General features: G+C 44.6%; 2 protein-coding genes across 2 annotated transcripts; one reads left to right on the plus strand and one right to left on the minus strand.

Annotated features, from left to right (window-relative positions):
• Positions 1-1,439: 1,439 nt before the first annotated feature.
• On the minus strand, positions 1,440-9,574 carry LOC117605248 (uncharacterized). The gene is made up of 5 exons (XM_034326347.2): positions 9,433-9,574; positions 9,134-9,281; positions 8,972-9,054; positions 8,635-8,788; positions 1,440-8,424 (listed from the first exon to the last, which is right to left on the minus strand). The coding sequence occupies exons 1-5, from the start codon at positions 9,493-9,495 to the stop codon at positions 8,219-8,221; spliced, it is 654 nt and encodes a 217-aa protein (XP_034182238.1). The 5' UTR covers positions 9,496-9,574; the 3' UTR covers positions 1,440-8,218.
• Positions 9,575-10,118: 544 nt separating this feature from the next.
• LOC117605237 (ATP-dependent DNA helicase DDX31) lies at positions 10,119-19,983 on the plus strand. Its single transcript, XM_034326317.2, has 9 exons — positions 10,119-10,260; positions 10,324-11,172; positions 11,244-11,510; positions 11,582-11,802; positions 11,882-12,524; positions 12,610-12,840; positions 14,899-15,241; positions 17,708-17,906; positions 19,787-19,983. Exons 1-9 carry the CDS (start codon positions 10,201-10,203, stop codon positions 19,929-19,931), a joined length of 2,958 nt encoding a protein of 985 aa, XP_034182208.2. The 5' UTR covers positions 10,119-10,200; the 3' UTR covers positions 19,932-19,983.
• Positions 19,984-20,797: the final 814 nt, after the last annotated feature.

Below are 20,797 nucleotides of genomic sequence, written 5' to 3' on the forward strand. Positions count from 1 at the left end.
AAAGTGTTCTCATGCATAATGCATAGTGCGAAAGTGAAACAAACTACGAGCGAAAAAGTGCTCTCCCATTCACGACGACGCGACGCGGAAGCTCCTCCGAAATCGATCGAACTCTAACGTTACATGAAAACCGATCAGCCTGATCGTCGCCAAACAGCTTCGATTCTTTTACGAATCGTGTACACCGTCGCAGTTTATACGAGTACAAAGTGTGCAATTTGGAAAACTGAACGCTTCGAATTCGCGATACGTAATTCAGCTGAAAACTTTCATTCGCAACACGTATACGGCCAATTAGCCAGGGCGTTAAAGTATTCTACAGTTTCAAGGAAAGGCGGTTTGCTCGCTTAAACGCAACCGACTTCGGCTCGACCCCGGCTCGAGAGACCGGCCAGGCAACACTTTCCACCTGCATGAATAAAACATCGTTCGAAGAGGCAGGCGATGCACGAGCGGCTTGCATACGGCGAAGAAAGAAAAGATTCCTAATGTCTGAGAAACGATACTTTGTTCGCGTTCCACGGGGGGTGGTCTGAATTACCTATTAGCTAGAAACGCGATCAGTTCCGATGAAAATTTTAAACGCGCGACAAAATGAATTTTCGAGCACCGTTATGGAGGGGTGATCCCGACGCCTAGACACCCCCAGCTCTCAAGGTAATCGCGTTACGTCAACGGCTCGCTTTTAATTCTGCCGTGACATCAGGTGGACTCTTTCGAGCCGAGTTTCGATATCAAGAACTCTATTAACCTCTGCCTTATGATTTTTCCAACGATCGCGTGGGTTAAATCTATCAACATCCTCTTAATTGGGTTACAGCTAAATCATTAACGATCGAGAACTGAGCGGACATGGAAAAGTCTATTAACTTTTTGTCTGATGATTTTTGCAATGATCGCGTGTGTCAGAGTCGGCTGAAACATTGAACGGATCACGAAGAGTAAAGCGAGAGTAAACGAATAGAAGAAAGAAAGGGGACGTCTGGAAGCGTCTTCACGACCATTTTGCTGGTACTTCGGGTGTCGGGAATGGGGGTTGTTGTAAAGTATATGCGCGGTTCTGGTATCTCGATGACTGGCGCGAGAATTTCCTGTGGAAGTTGAGGATGAGAAGAAGAGTGGATGTCGAGTGTGTACGAGGCTGGTTGCTCGTGTCTTCGAGTGCCAGCACGATCTTCCAATGAAATTGCAGCGGATGTATATAGGTAGGTAGGTACGGGTGGTACAAGCCGGCGCAGACGCGTCAGAGAAACAACCAGGAGGGTGCGTATTTGCACCCTCGACTTGGGCTGGTAATGCCGTGGCCGGGGTGTGAAAATCAGTAGCGAGCCGTGGCGGAGGCGGAGGAGCGGGAAGAGAAAGAAGAAGGGTGGTAGGGGGTTGAAAAGCGAGGAAGAAGGAAAGAGAGAGAGAGAGAGAGAGAGAGAGAGAGACGGGGTGAGAAGCTGAAACAGGGAGATGGGGTCCAGCTAGCTAGGGAGGATCAGAAGAGGCAGAGGACAGATAGATAAAGAGGGGGTTTGGACGGTCGAGTGAGAGGGAGAGATTGCCGCCATTTTACAGTGGCGCGGATCTGCATAACGATCAGAGACTGTCGTGTTTATCAAAGCTTTTCTCCGCCATCTGCATAATTTTCTGCCGCGCCAGGGATAGAGAAGAGGAACGAACGGGAACGACCGGGATACCCTTGCTCTCCACTCTCGAGTGCATTTTATGTGCACGACTTATGAAACTTTAACGCCCTTACGAATAAATTACTCGAGTAAGCGCCGCTAGCTCTAGCCTTCCGGACGCGTGATTGGCCGATTTGCATTTCAACCGGTAAGAATTAATAAAAACAATCTTCTCTATTTCTTTCTTTTCACCTGACTTTCAAGTAGCCGGACTTGCTACAATTTCCACTTTCCCTTAATTTCCTTGTCATCGTCGATTTAGACCTTTCCACCTGACGATTCAATAAGGAAAGCTGAAGAATTATTTTATTATCAACAACGAATTCCAAGATAAGAGGAAGATTTTTCCTCCGAGTAAAACGGGCAAGGATGAAATTCGCAAGACACCGATCGGATCGATGTTTCCCTGAAATACGTCGCTCTTTGACGACGACATATGTAGTCGAGCAACGAGGCATCGGCACGGACGAATTCCCAGAGCAACCGTTGAGCAAGAAAAATATTTAGTGACAGTCCCTACGTATCGATGGGGTGGTACCCGTTATTAGGGTTCTTATTAACCCAGCATATGGACCAGAAGGGCGTTTTCAGATAGCGATCCGTGCCCTTCTCTCCGTGTCGGTGATCGCCAGCAGAGATACCGCAGTTTGCAGTAACAGGTCTTATTTCAAGGGATTACAGATACAAGTAATCTTGATCTGCGATCTATCAACCGGAATGCAAATGTTCTCTTGCACCCGTAAGAGTAAGCTGATTGAAAATAAAAAAAATGAACATCGCTTAAGTCCTGCTTTGTGTAACGTTACACTTGAACGTTTGGCGATCGTTTGCGATATAAATTTATACAGAAATTGACAAAGTATTTTACACCTCACCGCAAACGTATCTATTTCGAGAAAGGAAAAGAGAAAATCCATTAGGCGGTTAGGTTTACCCATCGAGTCTAGAGGGTAAGAACGGTTAGCGCGTTAGTTCACCTGATTTGGAGGCTTAATGAGCCCGTTGACACTTTGATGCAGGGTGTCCCGCGTGTCGCCAGGGAATTGCCAGTTCAATAATTCAGAGGCTGACCGTAATGGAACTTGTCCACGGGACTCGATCTATCATAGGAAATTGCACGGGGAGCCCTTTTACCGGCGCTCATAAGAAACATACATATTAGAAGAATAACATCGGGCTCGGTACGGTAAGGTTCCACGGACGTTTCGTGTGTCCGTCCAGTTCCGTTTCCGAGAATTGATTAGAGCCCGGAAATAAATCGTGCCATGGTGTGGGTGCATTCGTCGACGTTATATCTCGCGTGGTTGTGTGCAACGTTAGAAGAAGAAAACGAACGTACGACGACGTTCCTTGAAAGACGCGAGCTTGATAAAAAGGAAAAATATCGTCGGATTATGTAGAAACGGACCGGGAGGAACGCCGGAGACGCGGCGGAATGGAAGGTTGGAGGATTTCGAAATTCGATGAATTTCCTTGTTCAGAGACGAGTTTGCTAGATGGATGCTGTTAATTAGCCGACGATCCGTTTAGCGCATCGACCGACGCGATTATTCAGAGCTTAACGAGCTATCGACGAACGCATTAATGAAGATTATGGAAATATCGAGTTACGTCGACGACTGTCCACGATCGAATCCGATTAACACATTTACGCCGGGCTTTTACGGATTATTAGCCAGGATAGTTACAGATTCGTTTATAAAACGTTAATTACCGAATTGTTACGCGTCAAATGGATGATTTCGAAATACAGAAAGTCAAAACGCCGCTTCTGGCGCGTCGATTTGAAACTGAAAGGGATGAATTGGCACGAGATAATCCTTCATTCCGTTTGCGCTGGCTTTTATTTTTTTTCCAAACCCCCGGAAGGTGCGAGGCTCGTTCCGTCTGTCCGAAACGAGGATCAGACTCCGCAGCTCCGACAGCGTGCGGCCTCTCGCGGTCCGTCGCGTCGGCGACGAGGAACGGCTCGACGTCAAAAGCAAAGCTCAGAGGCAATCATGAGCTTTCGAATGCAAAACAGCAGCTTTCGCCTAGCAGCACTCGGCACTTTTACATTTAAATGTAAACTCGCTGAGTGCGCGCCGCAGAGCAGCCCTCGCCATATCCTCCCCCATCTGGCAACGGACCCCATCTCCACCCCCTTTAGGTCACGTTCACATTCGTAAAATCGTTTCTGCCAGTCATCCAGGCTTCCAATCTATCTAGCCTGACTGGCTGACTTTCATTCGAAACTTGAATCGCTGCTACGAATGTCAAGGATAGAGTTAAGGAAAGAAAGGAAGCGTGGAAGAAATAAGTACGACGTTAGGATGAAAGGGTGGACGAGGAATGTGAATAAGGCCTTACGCTCGCACCCCTGTATTCGTGCGTACCGTTTCCATCCACCTCCTCTTCAGCTCATCCTCCTCTTTCGAGGACGTAGGCGATATGGCGGAGGCGCCTGGATTTAATATTTTACACCTCAAATGTTGGGCGCACGAGCGCGAGCCAGAAATGCAAAACAGCTCGTAGAGTGTCCCTCGAGCTGTCTCTCTTTCTCTCTTCCCTTCTACCTAACGATTCCCTCCCTTTTCTCGGCTTGGATTGGATTTAAAACGCGCTAATTTGTCGAGCACGACACGACCCACGCTTGTACGCCACCCCTTGCTTGCCAGCCAGCTAGCTAGCAGCAAAGCTAGCTAGCTAGTTCGCGTGTCTTCGCTCGTGTACGTGTGACCATACACTTTCTGTAATCGAAGCTGCAGCCGGGGGTGTATAGGTGTGGCCACGGTGGGCCACATCTAAATTTAAAATCTGCTTTGCATAATGCCCGACCTCGTCGTTGCTCGTCGACCCCAGGACCGCCTAATTGCGGCCTCGTTCCTTCGACACCTACGGCAGCCATTCTCGAAAAACCGGCTCCTTCCGCCCACTACACCCCTCGCTCGCTTCCGTCACTTTGAATCGACCGACCAGATAAAACAAGGGACACCGTTCATTCCGACCCTTTACCTCCTTTCCCCACCTGTCCCTTCTCTCATCGATCTTACCCACCCGTGGACATCGATCTTTAGGTCGTGTTAAGTGTCCACCGTAAAAGAGTTTTCAAGCTTTTCACATTTTAAATTTGTTACCACGCTTTTATTGCGATATCCGTAATTTCAGATTTTCAGAACGACGGGTTAGATGAAAGTGAAATTTCTATTTACCAAAGGAGGTCGACGGGCATACCACACGCGTGCTTGCACATTACCATTCCCCTATATACTAATACAGTCATCGGGTCGCATTGTCCGGGAAACTTTGTCACGGTGGTCACGGGGGTAGATCGTTCTGTATCGTGTTTAATGTAGTATTAAACGCAGCTATTGTATCCTCTCGTCCATCGTGTTCACAAATTTACTTCCTAGTTTCCCGTTCGCCATCCGTCTCTCCTTAAAAAGGGAGGAAAAAAAGGAGCACGTGCCAGCCCTGGTTGGAACGGAAAGAAATTCAAAAGTAATGCGATTTCTCCTGTCCATATCCGTCCCTTGGTCATCGATCCACGTTTCCAGTTAGACTTTTGTTCGCAAGAGAAACGGAGATCTCGTTGTGAGAGAATGGGAGACGAAGGATAAAATATTCGAGGCGTGAATTTGAATCAGAGAAACAATCAACTGTAATTTCAAGGAAAACGATTCGGTATTGGACGGTAATTCGCTAGAACGATGAAAGGATAAGCGGAATCGGGCGCGCGTTTCGAAGAGTACATGCCTCTTACAGTCGTTACTGGCAGTTTCCTGCGATAACCCCAGCATTATACTCGTGAACCCCGAATAACAGGGGAAGAGAATTCACAATGGGCCACAATGACTGAGCCAACATTACGAATTAGGCTCGGTTACGCGTTTATTGCCGATTCCGGTCCAGGACATCGGCGTCGCGATGAATTTCCCGTCTGGTCCCGGTGAACGAACGAGCTGAAAAGCACGCTATCTTCAAAGTACGCCACTGCAGAGATGCGAAGTATTAGCATTGGTTAGTTTTATGGGGCGTTCAGTTCCGCCGTTCCATCATCGTCTCTTTCTATCCTTCGATTCTCCGCTTTTCCTCTTCGTTTATCCGTGGCTAGCCGGAGAACCAACACGGCAGATCAATAAAATCTGTCTGTCTGTCTGTCTGGAAAAGTAATGCCAAATCGACTGTCCATTCTCGACGACGAACAAATGAAAGCCACTTTGAGAAATTGAAACACTTTGAACGTTTCAACCCTTTCTATTAGAATATCGAGTTAGTTGTAGTTGAAACGGGGAAAATTACACGATGATTATTTGAAATTCTATGATAAATGTACGACAAACGTTCTTTATCGAATATTGGTCACAGGGGTGTGTTCCACGGGAGAAGCAAACAATCTCTGAGAGCGATGGGAAAATTTCTTTTTTCACGGTTACGTGACTAGCAAGAGCGAGCGACAAGGGAACCGAAATTGGGACGCAATAATTATTAATCAATTTCGTATTAATTGTTTTCTGGGCGTCGAGCTTAAGTGGGATGTTGTGTACTGGCTCCTGGCAAGCTCTGCCCCGTAACCAGCCAAAGTGTCATACAAGAAGATTAATTACGTCGCACCATCTTTTATGTGCGCCATACGTGTGGACTACCCTTCTCTTCTTGGTCGTCGGATACTCGTAAAACTATTTCAAGTTGCTCCTGGTATATCAAAGGAAAAATATCAAAGAAACACCTTGTTATTACTTAAAAAACAAGAGACACGAGTACATGATTCACAAAAATAAAAAATGAAAGAAGGAAAAGGTAACAGCATCAAATGTAATTTTCGATAAATTTCAACTAGGATCGAAACTTTCACGTTTCTTCGAGCAAGCATAACTCTCTCTGGTCGTATCTATCTTCCGCGTAGCTCTTTTTCGTGATTGCACCCCGGCCGGGTGGAAGAAAGAGGGGGGGGAAAAAAAGGGGTACGCGAAAATAAAAGAGACCCGAGGGAATAAGATTTCGCCGGGTACTCCGTTCTCGAGCCACGAAAGAGCCAAGTTAGTTTTATTTTACAATCCATCGGCTTCCCCACGAGCACCCGAGGGCCAGGAAGGGGGTGAGTTTCGCCGTCGACTGGGTGCTCCAGTCGAAAGACGAGAGAGACGTTGGATGGTGGCCGGAATCCTTCTGGATGGTTGGACGAACCTCGAAGAGGGTGCACGAGTTGCGGAGAAGGCGGAGCGGCTGTCAACTAGTGTTTTAAAAGTTTGCGACAGCCTACAAATTGGCTCGCTCAGTTCTTTTTAAAAGCACCCGCCAACCAACCACGTCGCGGTACCCAACCCTCTTTCTTCCTCCTGTCTGTTCCTTCGTGTTCGCAGCCGTATCGTTCAACGAAAAGCTTACGGAAGTTCTTGCGAGCGTCAATTTGTACACAGAAGAGGAACCTCCTTGTTCGTAATCGTACATTCACGACTTTTTCTTTATTTAACTTAATTATTACATATTTAGGGGAATTCAGTGGAACAGGTACACGTGTTACATCTACGAGTTTGCACATTAAAAGAGGAAATTATTAACGTGTTTCTGTTCCACTAAGCTCCCCGTTTCTAAGAAGATACAACAAATGTTTGTCCTATCTAAAACTATACAACTTTCACAAAAACAATTTCTCCTACCTCCCAACTGTACACACCAAGCGTGGACATCTTGTACGTATCAAATTTTCGATGTTGACCTCTTACAGACTTGCAAGGATCGTGTTATTTTCAGTGGAACGCAAATGATCGGCAACGCGGTGAAACGGCCGATATAAATCGCAGCGAAGGGGGATTTCTTCTATCGTCCATTGTACCCTAGATCATTATTCCCGAGAGTTTCGCGAAAAGTTCCGACCATTTTCGGACAAATCGACCTCCATCGAGTAGACAGCGGTCCCGGTATAAGGGAATATGCTTTGCGCGCGATTCAAATTCGAAGGAAGTTTAAAAGTATTCCGACGTAAAACGCGACCATTTCTCATATTTTCTATGCAGCCACGCTTGGCCGTGGTCGCATTTGATACACTCTATTAGTCGCAACCCCCCCGGACTGATTTATCGAGTTTACCCACATTATTATACATTTGCCCCGTTACGAGGCCGAGATTTCCTCGTATTCTGGTAGTTTCCTCGCTATACGCTCTTTCCATTAGCCGATCGTGATCAATGGTTATTACGCGCACTTCAGATTTGAATCTTCTTTAAAAATCGGCATACTTCGTGCAGATCGCCGCGAAAAAGCACGTATCATCTCGTACTAAGCAGTTGTAAAAACGATTTTTCTAACAGACAAGAAAATCACTCGATGCTTTTTAACGTTTAACAAAGAGAGGACGGGTCAGGACTATAAATAAATACGCTAACGTTAAAGGTACTTCAGTCATCACGCGCATACGATTTATCTAGATAATTAGTTAAGATCCGTTCTTCGATCCGCGACCTTCTCGTTCGGAGGAACGAACGAAAATAGGCACGCGCTAACTTGCGATGCAGACAACAAGTTTATCAACACAGTTTGCCTTAGAATTCACGCGTTTCGTTCGGTTATTTCGGTAAAATCGTGTGCGGTCTCGGGGATTCGAACATCGCGAAGTTTTGCGATAGAAATGACGGCGATTTCGGCCCGTTAGCATTGTTCGATTGCGTCGCGGACGCGATATCCATTGTATCAACATCGGCACAACCATTTCGTTCTTCCGCCCATTGCCTCCGGGCGGATTGCACGACCATCCAAAAGTACGTGCTCGTCACTAGATCGACAAAAATGATACTAGTAATAACAAGTTTCTTATACTGTAAAAACATGTTAAAGTCACGTTGAAACGTCGCAGACGGCAAAGTAAATGATCGCGTTCCTTTCCGTTTCGTAACGCGACGCGTTCAAATAATAGCTCAATTAAATTGCAAAATCGAGCACGCTAATGTCCGAGACATTAACCAAGCAATTTTAGTGTACTTACATAGATAAACACTGGACACTGGAATGTACCACATTGATTGATCGTAAGCATCGTATTCCGATCCGTGTGTCAGATGAATAGATAGCGCCACAGACTGATCTATTATGCTAATCATTTGCAAATACATCCAAGGCACGGCGCACTTTGGTTTCCTCTGTGAACGTACGCGGAAGTTAGCGAGATCGTTAGCGAGTTTAGCAAGGTTGATACGTGCCGAAAATACGTTTTCTCAAATAAAGAAGCGTTCTTCGATCGATTCACTTTCGATACGCGACTATCTTCGTATTCTAACGTTACCTTATTTTATTTTTATTTCATCAAGAATAATTATACTCACGGAGATCGATCCCAAAGCGAGATAAGCACTGGCCAATAAAAATGATATCGTGTACGCGAGGAAAAATACCACCGCTGTTTGTGCTACGAAGTTTGATTCGTAATAATTAATTGAAAATAGGAATAAAAGAAAAGAGAGCAGTGTTTACGTGTCGGTACCCACCTTTCGTTTCTGCCTGCGAGCTTCTTAACACTTGTATCCAATTTAAACCGAGGAAAGCCCAGCCCTGAATAGAATCGAAGAACTCGTTGTCGGTGGCTCTTGAGAAATAGTTACTCATTAACACGTTTATCGTGAGTACCGAGAGCGACTAGAAGAACACGAATGGATGTAATACAGATTGGACGTGAAAATATGAACGTCGGTCATCAAGCGATAATTTTCACGATATTCCGCGTTAACGTGCCCCGTCACTGTGTAAAACCGGTTTAACATTGGCAACGTGATTGTTTGTCACTCACCATGGTGTACGTGCCGATGATCCTGGTGGCCAACGATAGCCCGATACAGCAGAGTTTACTCATGACGAATTGTAACGTCTCGATAGGACGGACTACAAGTACGAAATGCTCGAGGCGTTCGAACGATCACCGTTTTCGTTACCGCGTGAAACGACAACGTTTGACTCCGCGAACAAAAGTGTAAACAGCACTAGCAGCAAGTAAACATAAGCTTTCGGGTTGCTTCGGGATCGGCTCGGAGTTAATCCTCGTAGCGCATTCGACCAGGCAACACCGATCATCAAACTGCCGTGATAAATGTTTCACTGAATCGTTGCACGTTGTATCGATGATGCCACTAATCTATCATAATCGAACGCGCAACAGGGACGAGGTATACGTAATATCATTTTATTTGATCGTTTATACGCGATAATCCCGAGTGAATAGTACTATCTCTGTGGAAAACATAACGTTACAAGGCGTAGTTGTATTAACAGTAATACAGATATTTCTTCTCCGATGAATGATTTCATCGAATTTTGAATCACGCATTAAACTTACGCGGCAAACGATGACAGTTTCGATAATAATCTCGAAACCAGCCGCGCGCTACGTTCCGCGCATGCGCATGGTTTCCTTAGTAGCGCAACAGTAATGTGCGTTTGACATGTGCTTTCTAGGTTAGGTTTCGCGTTCCTCGTGATTGTGTTTGTTTTTCATTGACTTTGAACGTGTGTAAACAGTAGTTCATTTTTAACGTGCAAATTAGCAAGACAAAGCTACGAAATGACCGTGCAAGATATGGAAATAAGTTTAAACGTTTCTACACAATCCAGTGATGGCAAGGTAAGAGGTTATACCATACTTTTATTTTATTGTTGCTAAAACAAGATTCTTCTTTTTAAATAGAACACAAGAATAGATGATGATTCCATTCTTAATTTAATGAGGAGTCAGAAAGCTCGAGGGAAAACAAATCTTGTTAACAGCACTAAAGTAAAACGTGATTCTAGTAAGGCAGTCAGTACAGTTAAACAGAAAGTGAAACAAAAACACTTGAAATTAATTGTTACACAAAAATTAAAAGAAATCAATAAGACTAGTCAGAGTCCACCTTCTGTGGTACAAAAGAAATCAAAATCAAAAGTACAGTTTAAAGATATTGATAACAAAACTAAACGAAAGGTGGTTAAAACACCTGTGAAAGTAGATGAGAAACATATAGATACAGATAAGTCATCTTTAACTGTGGGTAATGAAGTTTCTAATGAGCCTATAATCTCATTTACTAAAGTTACAAAAGAAAACTTTGGTAAAACCCTATTAGCAAGGAAAAGAAAAGGTCCAGATAAAGGTTCAAACAAAACTCTTGCTAGTATATTTTCTAAACAAAAAGAACCTGAGAAAGAAGAAGTTAGTTTATTAAGTTCACTTGGGAAAGTAGATTCAATTGAAGATGTTAATGCAAAAACAAAACCTAGACTTGATGAGTCAAAAAGTATTTCTCATACCGTACAAAAATCAAATCTTAGTAAAAAAAAGAAACAAAAACAGGCAGGAAAACTGACAAATGAGAGTAATATTAGTACTGAAAATGAGAAGAGTACATATGGTTTGCATAAGGCTGCTGGAAAAATATCTTCCTTGTTTGGTCATAATCCAGAAATACCACATATTGGTCAGCGTTTAATAAAACCAATAAATGAGCCAGTCTTTGCTGCAACAAGCTTTACCGATTTTAACATACACCCTTTTATGGTTAGTATTAAGTAATAGCAATTCATCTCAATATAATATCATGATTTATTGATCTTGAAACATTTCACCAGATATCCAATTTGGAACAAAATATGCAAATCACTAAAATGACTATAGTTCAACAGAAAGCAATTCCTCAGATTCTTTCTGGGAAAGATGTTTTAATTCGATCTCAGACTGGTTCTGGGAAAACATTAGCATATGCTTTGCCTATAGTTGAGTTTCTTCATAGGATTAGGCCAAAGTTGAACAGAAACAGTGGTTTGAAAGCACTCATTGTTGTACCAACTAGAGAGTTGGCTCTACAAACCTATGAGTGTTTCTTAAAATTAATAAAAGTAAGTGGTGTATGAATAACTAGTAACTGATTTCATGTATATATTCCAATTATTTTTGTAAATGATTTTAGTCGTTTACGTGGATAGTACCGGGATATTTAGCAGGGGGTGAAAAGAGGAAAGCAGAGAAAGCTAGATTAAGAAAGGGATGTAACATATTAGTCAGTACACCTGGTAGATTGTTAGACCACATAAAACGAACAGCCGCTTTAAAGTTAAGCGACGTTAAGTACTTCGTTTTGGACGAGGCAGATAGAATGTTTGACATGGGATACGAAAAAGATATATCAAGGTACCTATATGTCCCTACAGCTAAATTCACATAATGCGTCGACTATTTAATAAAACACCGTTTTACAATGTAATTACAGCATAGTAAGTGCTTTAAAGGTTTCGACTCCGAACGAAAACACGGAATACGACGCGATGAAAATATTTCAGCGAAACGTTAAAAAGGTTTTTACCGATGAGGACATCGATCAGATGGCAACTAACGCTGACTCTAAGCAGGAAGTGAAAACTGATAATCACGATGATTCCATCGAATCGAACAAAGATGCATGGTCAGAATCTGAGGACACTAACGACGAGGAAAAACAAACGTATCACTCGAGTAGCGATAATGATTCCGATGAAGGAGAACCTTACGTTAAATCGAAAAAATTAGATAAACAGAAGGCCATTTCGGGTCCGGTAAACAAGAAGAAATCTAGCGAGTTAAAAAACAGTACGGAAAAAGAGGAAGATAATAACGATAGCGTGAATGAGAGTGGGAGACAAACGATCTTACTCTCCGCGACCTTAACGCAATCCGTAGAAAAATTAGCGGGTCTCGCGATGAATCATCCTGTTTTCGTGGATGCCGCGAAAGAAAATTTGGAAATAACCGGAGGCGATGCGACTGATTTGAATGAAGACTTAATAGTTCCGCAAAGCGTGACTCAAAGTTACATTGTTACACCACCGAAACTGAGAATGGTTACTTTGAGCGCCTGTATCGCGGGAAAGTGTCAGGTAGATTTATAATATTTTGTTTTTTTTTAACGAATGTCTAGTTATGTGACGTAACGTTGGGAAGTGTCTTTTGTATCGTTAACAGAGCCATGGACAACACAAGATATTAATATTTATGGCAACTCAAGACATGGTAGACTATCATACGGAGATCCTTTCTTCTGTATTGACTAAACCAGCCGACGAGGATGACGATGATTCGGATCCTCTGGTCGACGTTGAGTTCTTCAGATTACACGGCAGCATGACTCAAAAGGAACGAACCGATGTCTTCAAGACTTTCAGACAGGCAAACAGCGGAGTTCTACTATGTACGGTGAGTGGAATGGCCAGTCACTCTTGTTTTATGCATCATAATTTAAGTATAATCAAACATAATTTATTTAATTTTAAATACTTTTACTTGACGATATTTATCTTCTTTTCGTATTTGCATTAACTTCGTTGCTCAAGAGATAAGTGATAAATTTCCGCGGATTTGTACACAAAAGCTATTTTTAGACGACAGTTAGCGAAAAAAAAAAAAAAACGAAAAAAAATCGTGTGACGCGTTGCGAAAGCAATGAAACAGTTCCGCGAGAATAGAAATTAATATAAAACAGCAATGAAGAAGAGGAGCAAGAAGAGAGAGAGAGAAGGGAAGAAGAGAAGAAAAGCTAGGGATACCCAGCGGCACTCCCCGAGCAGTAAATTACCCCGTGGCTTATTCTTTCAGGGCGGAATTTAATATCTCTGGACCCACGCTGTGTCCGGAGGTTAAAAATTATGCGCGCACATGAGGCCTTCGTAACGAGTATAATTATGATTGTTTGCCCGTTATGTACAAGCCCCTTTCTTTAATTGTTTTCTACTTTTCAAACACAGCGAACGCTCGCATTAACGATCCCTCTCTCGCAACAGAGAGAAAATTTCGCCAAGAAATCTAATAGATCGTGACAACGAATTTCAATGGTTACTTTCGTGGTTACTAAAGAGATACAAAAAAAAAAAAAAAAAAAAATGTCAAAATACGGTTGAACGGTTGAATACTAAAATTCATGACCCGCGACACGCAACGAATGACACCATATACCCAGTGCAGAGATTAATTCGTTTTCGTCAGGCGATCGCATGGTCGATTCGACACGTGTTTCACGGTAACTCGCTACAGGTTTTGATCATCCTTTCTGCCTTCTTTAGATCCAATGCGGGCCAATTAATTTCCAACCAGTTCCTTCGTGCAATGACTCAAGGAAACATTGTTTCTACCTAAACTTTCGTCGATTCACTTTTAAGACGCCCAAGAATCGTCAGTCTCGTAGCATGAACAACGACGGCAACCGCCTACATTTTACAGCATCACTTGTACGGAGATTCTATGGCAGCGTTATTAATTTCCACGTTGAAAACTCACGAGAGCCCCCGCGGATGGAATGTTCCGCGGCTCTCAGCGGTGGTGAATCCGGATCCAAGGAGGTGATCTATGGTCCGAGTGAGATGTTTTGAACGGACGATCCGTTCTCGATCCTCTTGGCCACGATCGCGGCCTCTCTTCTAAACGATCGTTTGTCTTAATCGCTGCCATCGATCGCTCCTCGTCCCTGTTTTTCGTTACGTTAGATCGCACCGGTGGCAACTGGGCTGCTTGTTTCATCTGGACACGCGTAGGCGTTCGGTACCGATTTCGCTTTATCAGCCTATCCTTCGGTCCACTTCTAATCGAGCTTGCTTTATTTCAACTTATCAATTATCATGATCTGAGAACGTTTCTTTCCAGAGGAAATAACAGAGCCTCTATCGGATAACGTTAATGTGTACGGGGAGGAATTGGTAGAATCGTTTTCCAGTCACGACAAGATGAACGCTTTGATTTCTTGATTATCCATCGAATTGAACGTGTCTTCTTGGTCGTTGATGCAACAAGCAACCAGCAAGAGTTGTAAAGCGTGCGATCTGCTGGTACAAATGTCTTACAAACCGCGTCGATTTCTCGTTTTGTAAGAAGGTGAACGCGCACGGCTGGCTACGAGCGCCCGCTGTGGGACCCCAACAGCGAACGTTTGAGCACGGCCCTGATTTCCTTGCGTTCGGTTAACCAATGATTTACCGAACGGAGCACATCGGGTTTCTGCTTGACGGCCCTGGAGACTAATCCTGGACCACCAGTAGGGGGCGTCGGAGCCCCGAAAATTCTTTCGCGGCACGATACGGATGTGTCTGTCTTCTTATTTATTCCTTCCTTTTCCTTTTACATATTGTTTCATCGAATTAATTCGACGCCATGGTCCAGGCGCCAGGGTGAATGAATACGAGAAAGAAGTTAGCCCGGTCGTAATAAATATCGTTCGACGTTCGTTCCACTATTATTAAATGTCTCTTGTTCTTTCTTCCTCAGGATGTAGCTGCTCGTGGATTGGACATGCCGAAAGTGGACTGCGTGGTGCAGTACACAGGACCAACTTCCGCCAGGGATTACGTGCATCGGATCGGTAGAACAGCGCGAGTTGGTTCTTCCGGTTCGGCGGTGATCTTTCTGATACCATCAGAGATTGATTTTGTCCGAATGTTAGAGTCCAGACGCATTAGAATCAAAGAAGAGAACATGGACGATGTGTTAGATAAATTAATGACACCTTTATCAAAGCATACGTCCACCCATGGTGCGGCGATAGCGCTGCAGAATGAATTTGAGAACTTGGTGTTGGAAGATTCGAAACTCCGGGAGAAGGCGCACCGGGGTAAGATTTTTAATCTTTTCATGAAAAACGCGAAATTAGTTTGAAACTATGAGAAAAGGTCAAGTCGCAACTTGAGGGTTTTCCAGTTAACAAGATTTCAAGTTGTTGAAACACAAAGTGTTGACGAAAATTTAGCGAAGAACGAGGGAGAGCGGGCACTTCGGTTCAGTTGGATCGGAACGAAAGCGAGCTGACTTCAGGGTAGACTAAGCCAATTCCAACGGGCACCCTATTCGCATATAAAGTAAACCCCTCCCATAATACTATGGAACACGTTTACAGAAGCTTCGTTCTGTCTCGGCTTTTCGTTCGTCATTCGAATATTTACATACTCTCTCGCTCTCTGCCCGGACGAGGAAGGATGATCTTGTTTGCCATGCCACGGTTGCTCTATTAGGGTCGTTAGGGTGAAGAATTTATTTGCTGCAATAATAAATCCATTAGGATACGATGATTCGAGTTTCGGTTCAGAGGGTGCGTAATATTCACCACCCTTGCACGTACGAACACAACAGTTCTCCGAGTTGAAAGAAGAAACGTAGTTGTGAAAGGCTGAGGTGATCGATTCCAAAAACGAAAAAATAACTACCATAAATCTTTCCTAAGAGGTTTTTGAGTTCTCGTAGTTGTCTCACGTCAAGGCTGGCTTTACACGAAGGTTAGCCACGGTTTTTGAGCGCTTAGCCGTTCCAGATTTGAGTGACGGTACACAGTTAACCACTTGACCGTTCCTCTACGTGCTCCGGGTGATTGATAGATTAATTGTCGTCGACTATTCGATGCCGCGCTTCCCGTGGGGGTGGCACGGATTATAGGAAAAATACAAGCTGGACCGTGGAAACAAATTTGTATCTCTGCGAAAAGTATTTACAATGAACAATTATAAGAAGAGGAAAGTGAAATTTATGACCACCACGTTGTACGTTCTTTCCTACCCCTAGCATTTATTTAATTCGTGACCGATGTAGGGGCCGGGCAGCGTGTGTAGAAGTGGAAATCTCGCTAATTCGTAACATTATCACCCCAATAGAGCCGAACAGCCCTCAATAGTGAATACAACTCCATAGAACAACCCCCTGGTCTTCGACCCCTGCCTCTAACCCAAGAGATTCATCCATTCCATCTCGTATATATGTGTCGTCCTTTATACCAGCTCTTACCTATACCCTTTTCGAAGTAACTTTCGGCAAACGGATTTCCAACGGACAAATATACCCCTCTTTAAAACGCATCAGCATATATAATCTTATTTACATATTTACACTGATCCATGCTTATACCGGTGGATTTAAGAGATCAGTATTCCTCTTTGGTTAACGTTTCAATAAAGTTAGTATTTAATAAAAATATTAAACAGCGGTTGAAGGACAAAATCTTTTACCGAGTAAAATCTTTGATAGTTTACTGAAAAGATGGTAGTTAAAACGTAAGCAAGGAGTTAGATTGAAGGTAGTATAGACCGGCGGTACGCTTTTCGCATGGGGGTGGCCGACACAATCCAACCACTGAATGTGGCTTCCGCCAAAACCACTTACGCTTTGTGGCGAGAGACTCTTAACAATGCGATACAGGATACAAATACAATAAGACGCAGTTACATCACTTAGGAACAATACCACCCCTTACTCTTCCACCACCCTTCCTCCCTTCTCTCCCCCTTCCTCTCGGTTCTCGTCTAGATACCACCCCCGCGACTGATTTATGCGCTAAATGGAGAAAAACATTTCTCCCTTTTCAACGCCCAACACCCTGCCACCAGACAAAGATCTTTGCAACTTTCTTACGTACGGAAGAAACGAGTCGGGGCAGACGGAAATTCAGTCGGAAACTGTCAAGACATAAGCTGGAACCCGTGAATTATCGAAATTAAACACGTTTAACTTTTCTTGGCTAAAGTAGAATTGTCTGGACGAGTATCTTTTTCGACACGAGTAATTGCAGTTTTCATGTTAGGACGTAAATTTACGAGGGGTAGATTTACCGATCCGTCAAAAGAGCAGACCGAGAAGCACTTGACGGTAGATTTTTCGCACGGGATGACAGTAACACTGGCACATGTCAAGTTCTCTCAGGATCGGTGAACCCCTAAGTTTCTCAGCCGCGCACGGAAGCTAGGGGTAGCTAAGAGGGGATAAGGGGCTGACTATTAGCCACAGCACTTGACTCGACCCCCGTTAATGCCTCTTAATAGCTCGCCACGGGCCACATACACACTCGAGAAAATCGCTAACCCCAGTAGAACTTAATGGAAGCTCGATTAATAAGGGCGCGTTACACGCAGCCAATCATTAGGTCCGAATTGCGGTGCACGTGGCCTCATTTATACGTGGGGGCGGGGAAGGTTACTCGGAGATTTCGTTCGCACCGCTCGTCGGACATTGTTCAAATTCGCCCCGATGGACGATTAACCACGATGAAAAGTTGGGGTTGTCGGCTCTAATAACCGAGTCTTTTCATGATTTTCAGCGTACACCTCTTGGATAAGATTCTACTCTAGCTACCCTCGGGACATGCGCGAGATCTTCAACCGGAAGAACGTTCATCTGGGTCACTTTGCCAAGAGCTTCGCGTTGAGGGAAACTCCGCAACGTATCGGAGTGGTAGGGAAGAAGATCCGCGAGGACAGTTCTAAAGCGCAGCATAACAACAGGCTTGTGAACGAAAAGTAAGTTTCTCGATTCTTTTACCGTTTACTGCTAGCAATTGTCACCAGAGTGAACGTAGAGAACAAAAGGAGCAGAGAATCTTGGAACGGAAGGATTCCCGTAATCAGACCGTGGGCCGACCACTTGGTGGACGTACCCTGCGAGTTAGACAATCGCGGAGACGAGAGAACTGGCTGTATTAATGACGGATTCATGCGTGGCTTGGCGTGTTAACTGTGGCTACCCGCCCGATATCTCTGCCCTCTCTTTCCCTCCCTTTCACGGTGCCTAACAAACGCAACCACGTGTGTTAACAGATAGGTAGAGGCAAACGTAGCGAGAGGACAGCTCGTGGTTCCTAGAGAGGCTAGGACACGTCAAAACTGTCGCTTTGTGTCATTCGTCATGTACGACGAACGGGCGGACGTGGTGTACGGTGGCTGGCAGCCATAAGCCATACGGCTCTCGTCCTGCTCATCCTCCTCGTTCACCATCTCCCTCTCCGTTTCCTCTTTGTTTCTCTCCATCTAACTTTGCTTCTCCCTCACTCGTTCACGGAAATCGCGGCTCTCTGTCCATCTTTCTCCCGGGTATGCATTTCACATGGCATTCGGCTGGCTTCTGCCCTTCTCCAGGCTTCTCCTCTTCTCTCTCCGACCGACGACTCTCTGTCCCTCCATTGTTCACAATTATACAATACGGCTATTAAACAGACTGATGCGACCGCCACTTCCGGCCCTGGCTGCGCCATTTACGGAAACCACGGGACGAGCACGAGCCTCCCTCTTCGCTCTTCGCCCTTCGCCTCGCTCCCTCTCCTTCTCGCCCTTATCCTCTCTTTCTGGAAATCTCGTACACCGTCGCTCTGATTTTCTCCTCATCGTTCGCTACCTTCCTTTTTTTCCTTTTTTTTAGCTTTTACGTATTTATGGTTTCCCTTGCCGTCAGGATCTCTATTTTTTCCGGTGCAACTCGCGTTTGCTTGGTCAACCATAACGCTGCAACCTCCTGATGGAACGGTCACCTCTTTGTTCTCCCTGCAGTCAGCTGAATTACTCCCACGCTTTCGCTCTTTTTACCCCGTTCACTGTACAGAGATTGGTTTAAATTTTGAAATGGTTCCTGCTGACAATTTCGATCGCTCGACGACACGCACGGTGGGTCTCCTAGGTCCAACGTTAGCCACTAATTTGTTTCACGCTATTTGAATGGGCGTGCTTTCGATGCACAGAACGGCTAAGCGACGGGTATACCCTCCACACCCGTCGAGAGAGCGAACAAGTCCGTTTTAATGGGTGAAAGGCGGGCACCGAGCTGACGGTCCAATGGATCGAGAGACCCACGGTGTGTATATACGCCTCTGTGGCTGCGATTACGTTCACCTATGTGTGCGTGCTTAAACGCGTGTATCCGCTTCGTGTGCGGGTGTACTAGTCGCACGAAACACCATCCTTCCTGCCCACGGATCGCCGAGGGTTCCTCGTGACCCGAGTCGAAATATAAATTCTGCTTTAACCTTTTGAAATACCACTTCTGTTATCGCATCTCCTTTTCGCCGCTTTAACTGGAAACAAGTCTATCAGTTTCCTTGAAATTTCAGAGTTTATGGTACCAGAGTTTTTGCGGATGAAATGTCCTTTTTTCTTTTTCTTTTTTAAACAGTTTGTTGTTTCCACGGGTAGGAGGGAGGAAAAAAGTTGGTGGCGAAGGTGAAATTCGGCACGGCAGTTGTCGGAATTCCAGCGTCGCGGAGCAGGGGGTGTATTTCGCCTGGGTCGACAATTTTTTGTCGATTTTCGATTACCTCGCTCTGTCCTCGCCACATGTCGTTTACGTCGAATTACCGAAAATTGCGGGTTAGCCCTAATGCGACGATTAAGGAGCGTCTCTGCGTTTTCAGGCCCGACGGGGAGCCGGCAAAGAAGCAACACCACAAGCGTCAAGCTGACGAGCGGAAGACCGGGTTGCTGAAGAGAGTCAGGATGCTCAACACCTCCGAGTACGGCAGCGGTCTCGAGCCCGTGAAGAAGTCGAAGAAATCCTGAACTTTGCATTATCATCGAGACTGTTAATAAATACGATACGATCTCCTCTACACGATTCCAGAATCACGTGTAAATACACTCCTCTCCTATGTTTAATTTTCATTAAACGTAAGATTGTGATTTCTTACATAAGTAATAATTGTTCGTACGATTTCAGGTGATGAACGATTGGCGATCGTTAAAAAAATAAATTTCTTTGTATAGATCTTCCTGAAACTGGTTGCTTTGAATATTACTTCACCGTACTTTCGTGTCGTCGTGACTTTCTACGTTTCGAAATCCATCTAACAAGAGTTTCTTGCAGCCGAGAAGTCTCACAGAGCGTATTAAATAGTGCACTAAATTGTGTTAGCACGGATGCGATGTTTTTTGGTAGTAAATATGCGAGGACGAGGCGTAAGTATGTCGGTACGCGGACGAGCAAGGAATGTGTGAAGGGGGGCACGGACAGACAGAAGCGAAAGAGGAAGGAGAGGAACAAGGGCGGAGGGATATGATTAATACGGCAGCATTATTTTCTGATTTTTTGCAGCACGATCCGCGAGCGCAAATTGCTTGCAAATAAAGGCGGCGTCGACTATCGCCGTTGGTAGGACAGCGGAAAGGAGAGAGGAGCGGAGACCGAGAGAGCCGGGCTTAATTTAATTTAATTATGCCTTCTTTCTTCGCTACCAACGTGCCAGAAGATAGATGGCGGAGCTCGGAATCGTTTGAATCGCTTCGCCAACCGACGTCCTTTAGAATCACCATTTTCGCGAGAGAATTTCGAATTTCCACAAGGTCCACGCGTTTTTCATCTCTTCGATAGGTATTTCTTTCATTACCCTTGCAATATACTCGTTACGATCGCGTACGGTGAAAGAAAC

This window comes from Osmia lignaria, chromosome 3 (genome assembly GCF_051020975.1).
Source record: "Osmia lignaria lignaria isolate PbOS001 chromosome 3, iyOsmLign1, whole genome shotgun sequence".
In the NCBI taxonomy this organism is placed as follows: domain Eukaryota; kingdom Metazoa; phylum Arthropoda; class Insecta; order Hymenoptera; family Megachilidae; genus Osmia; species Osmia lignaria.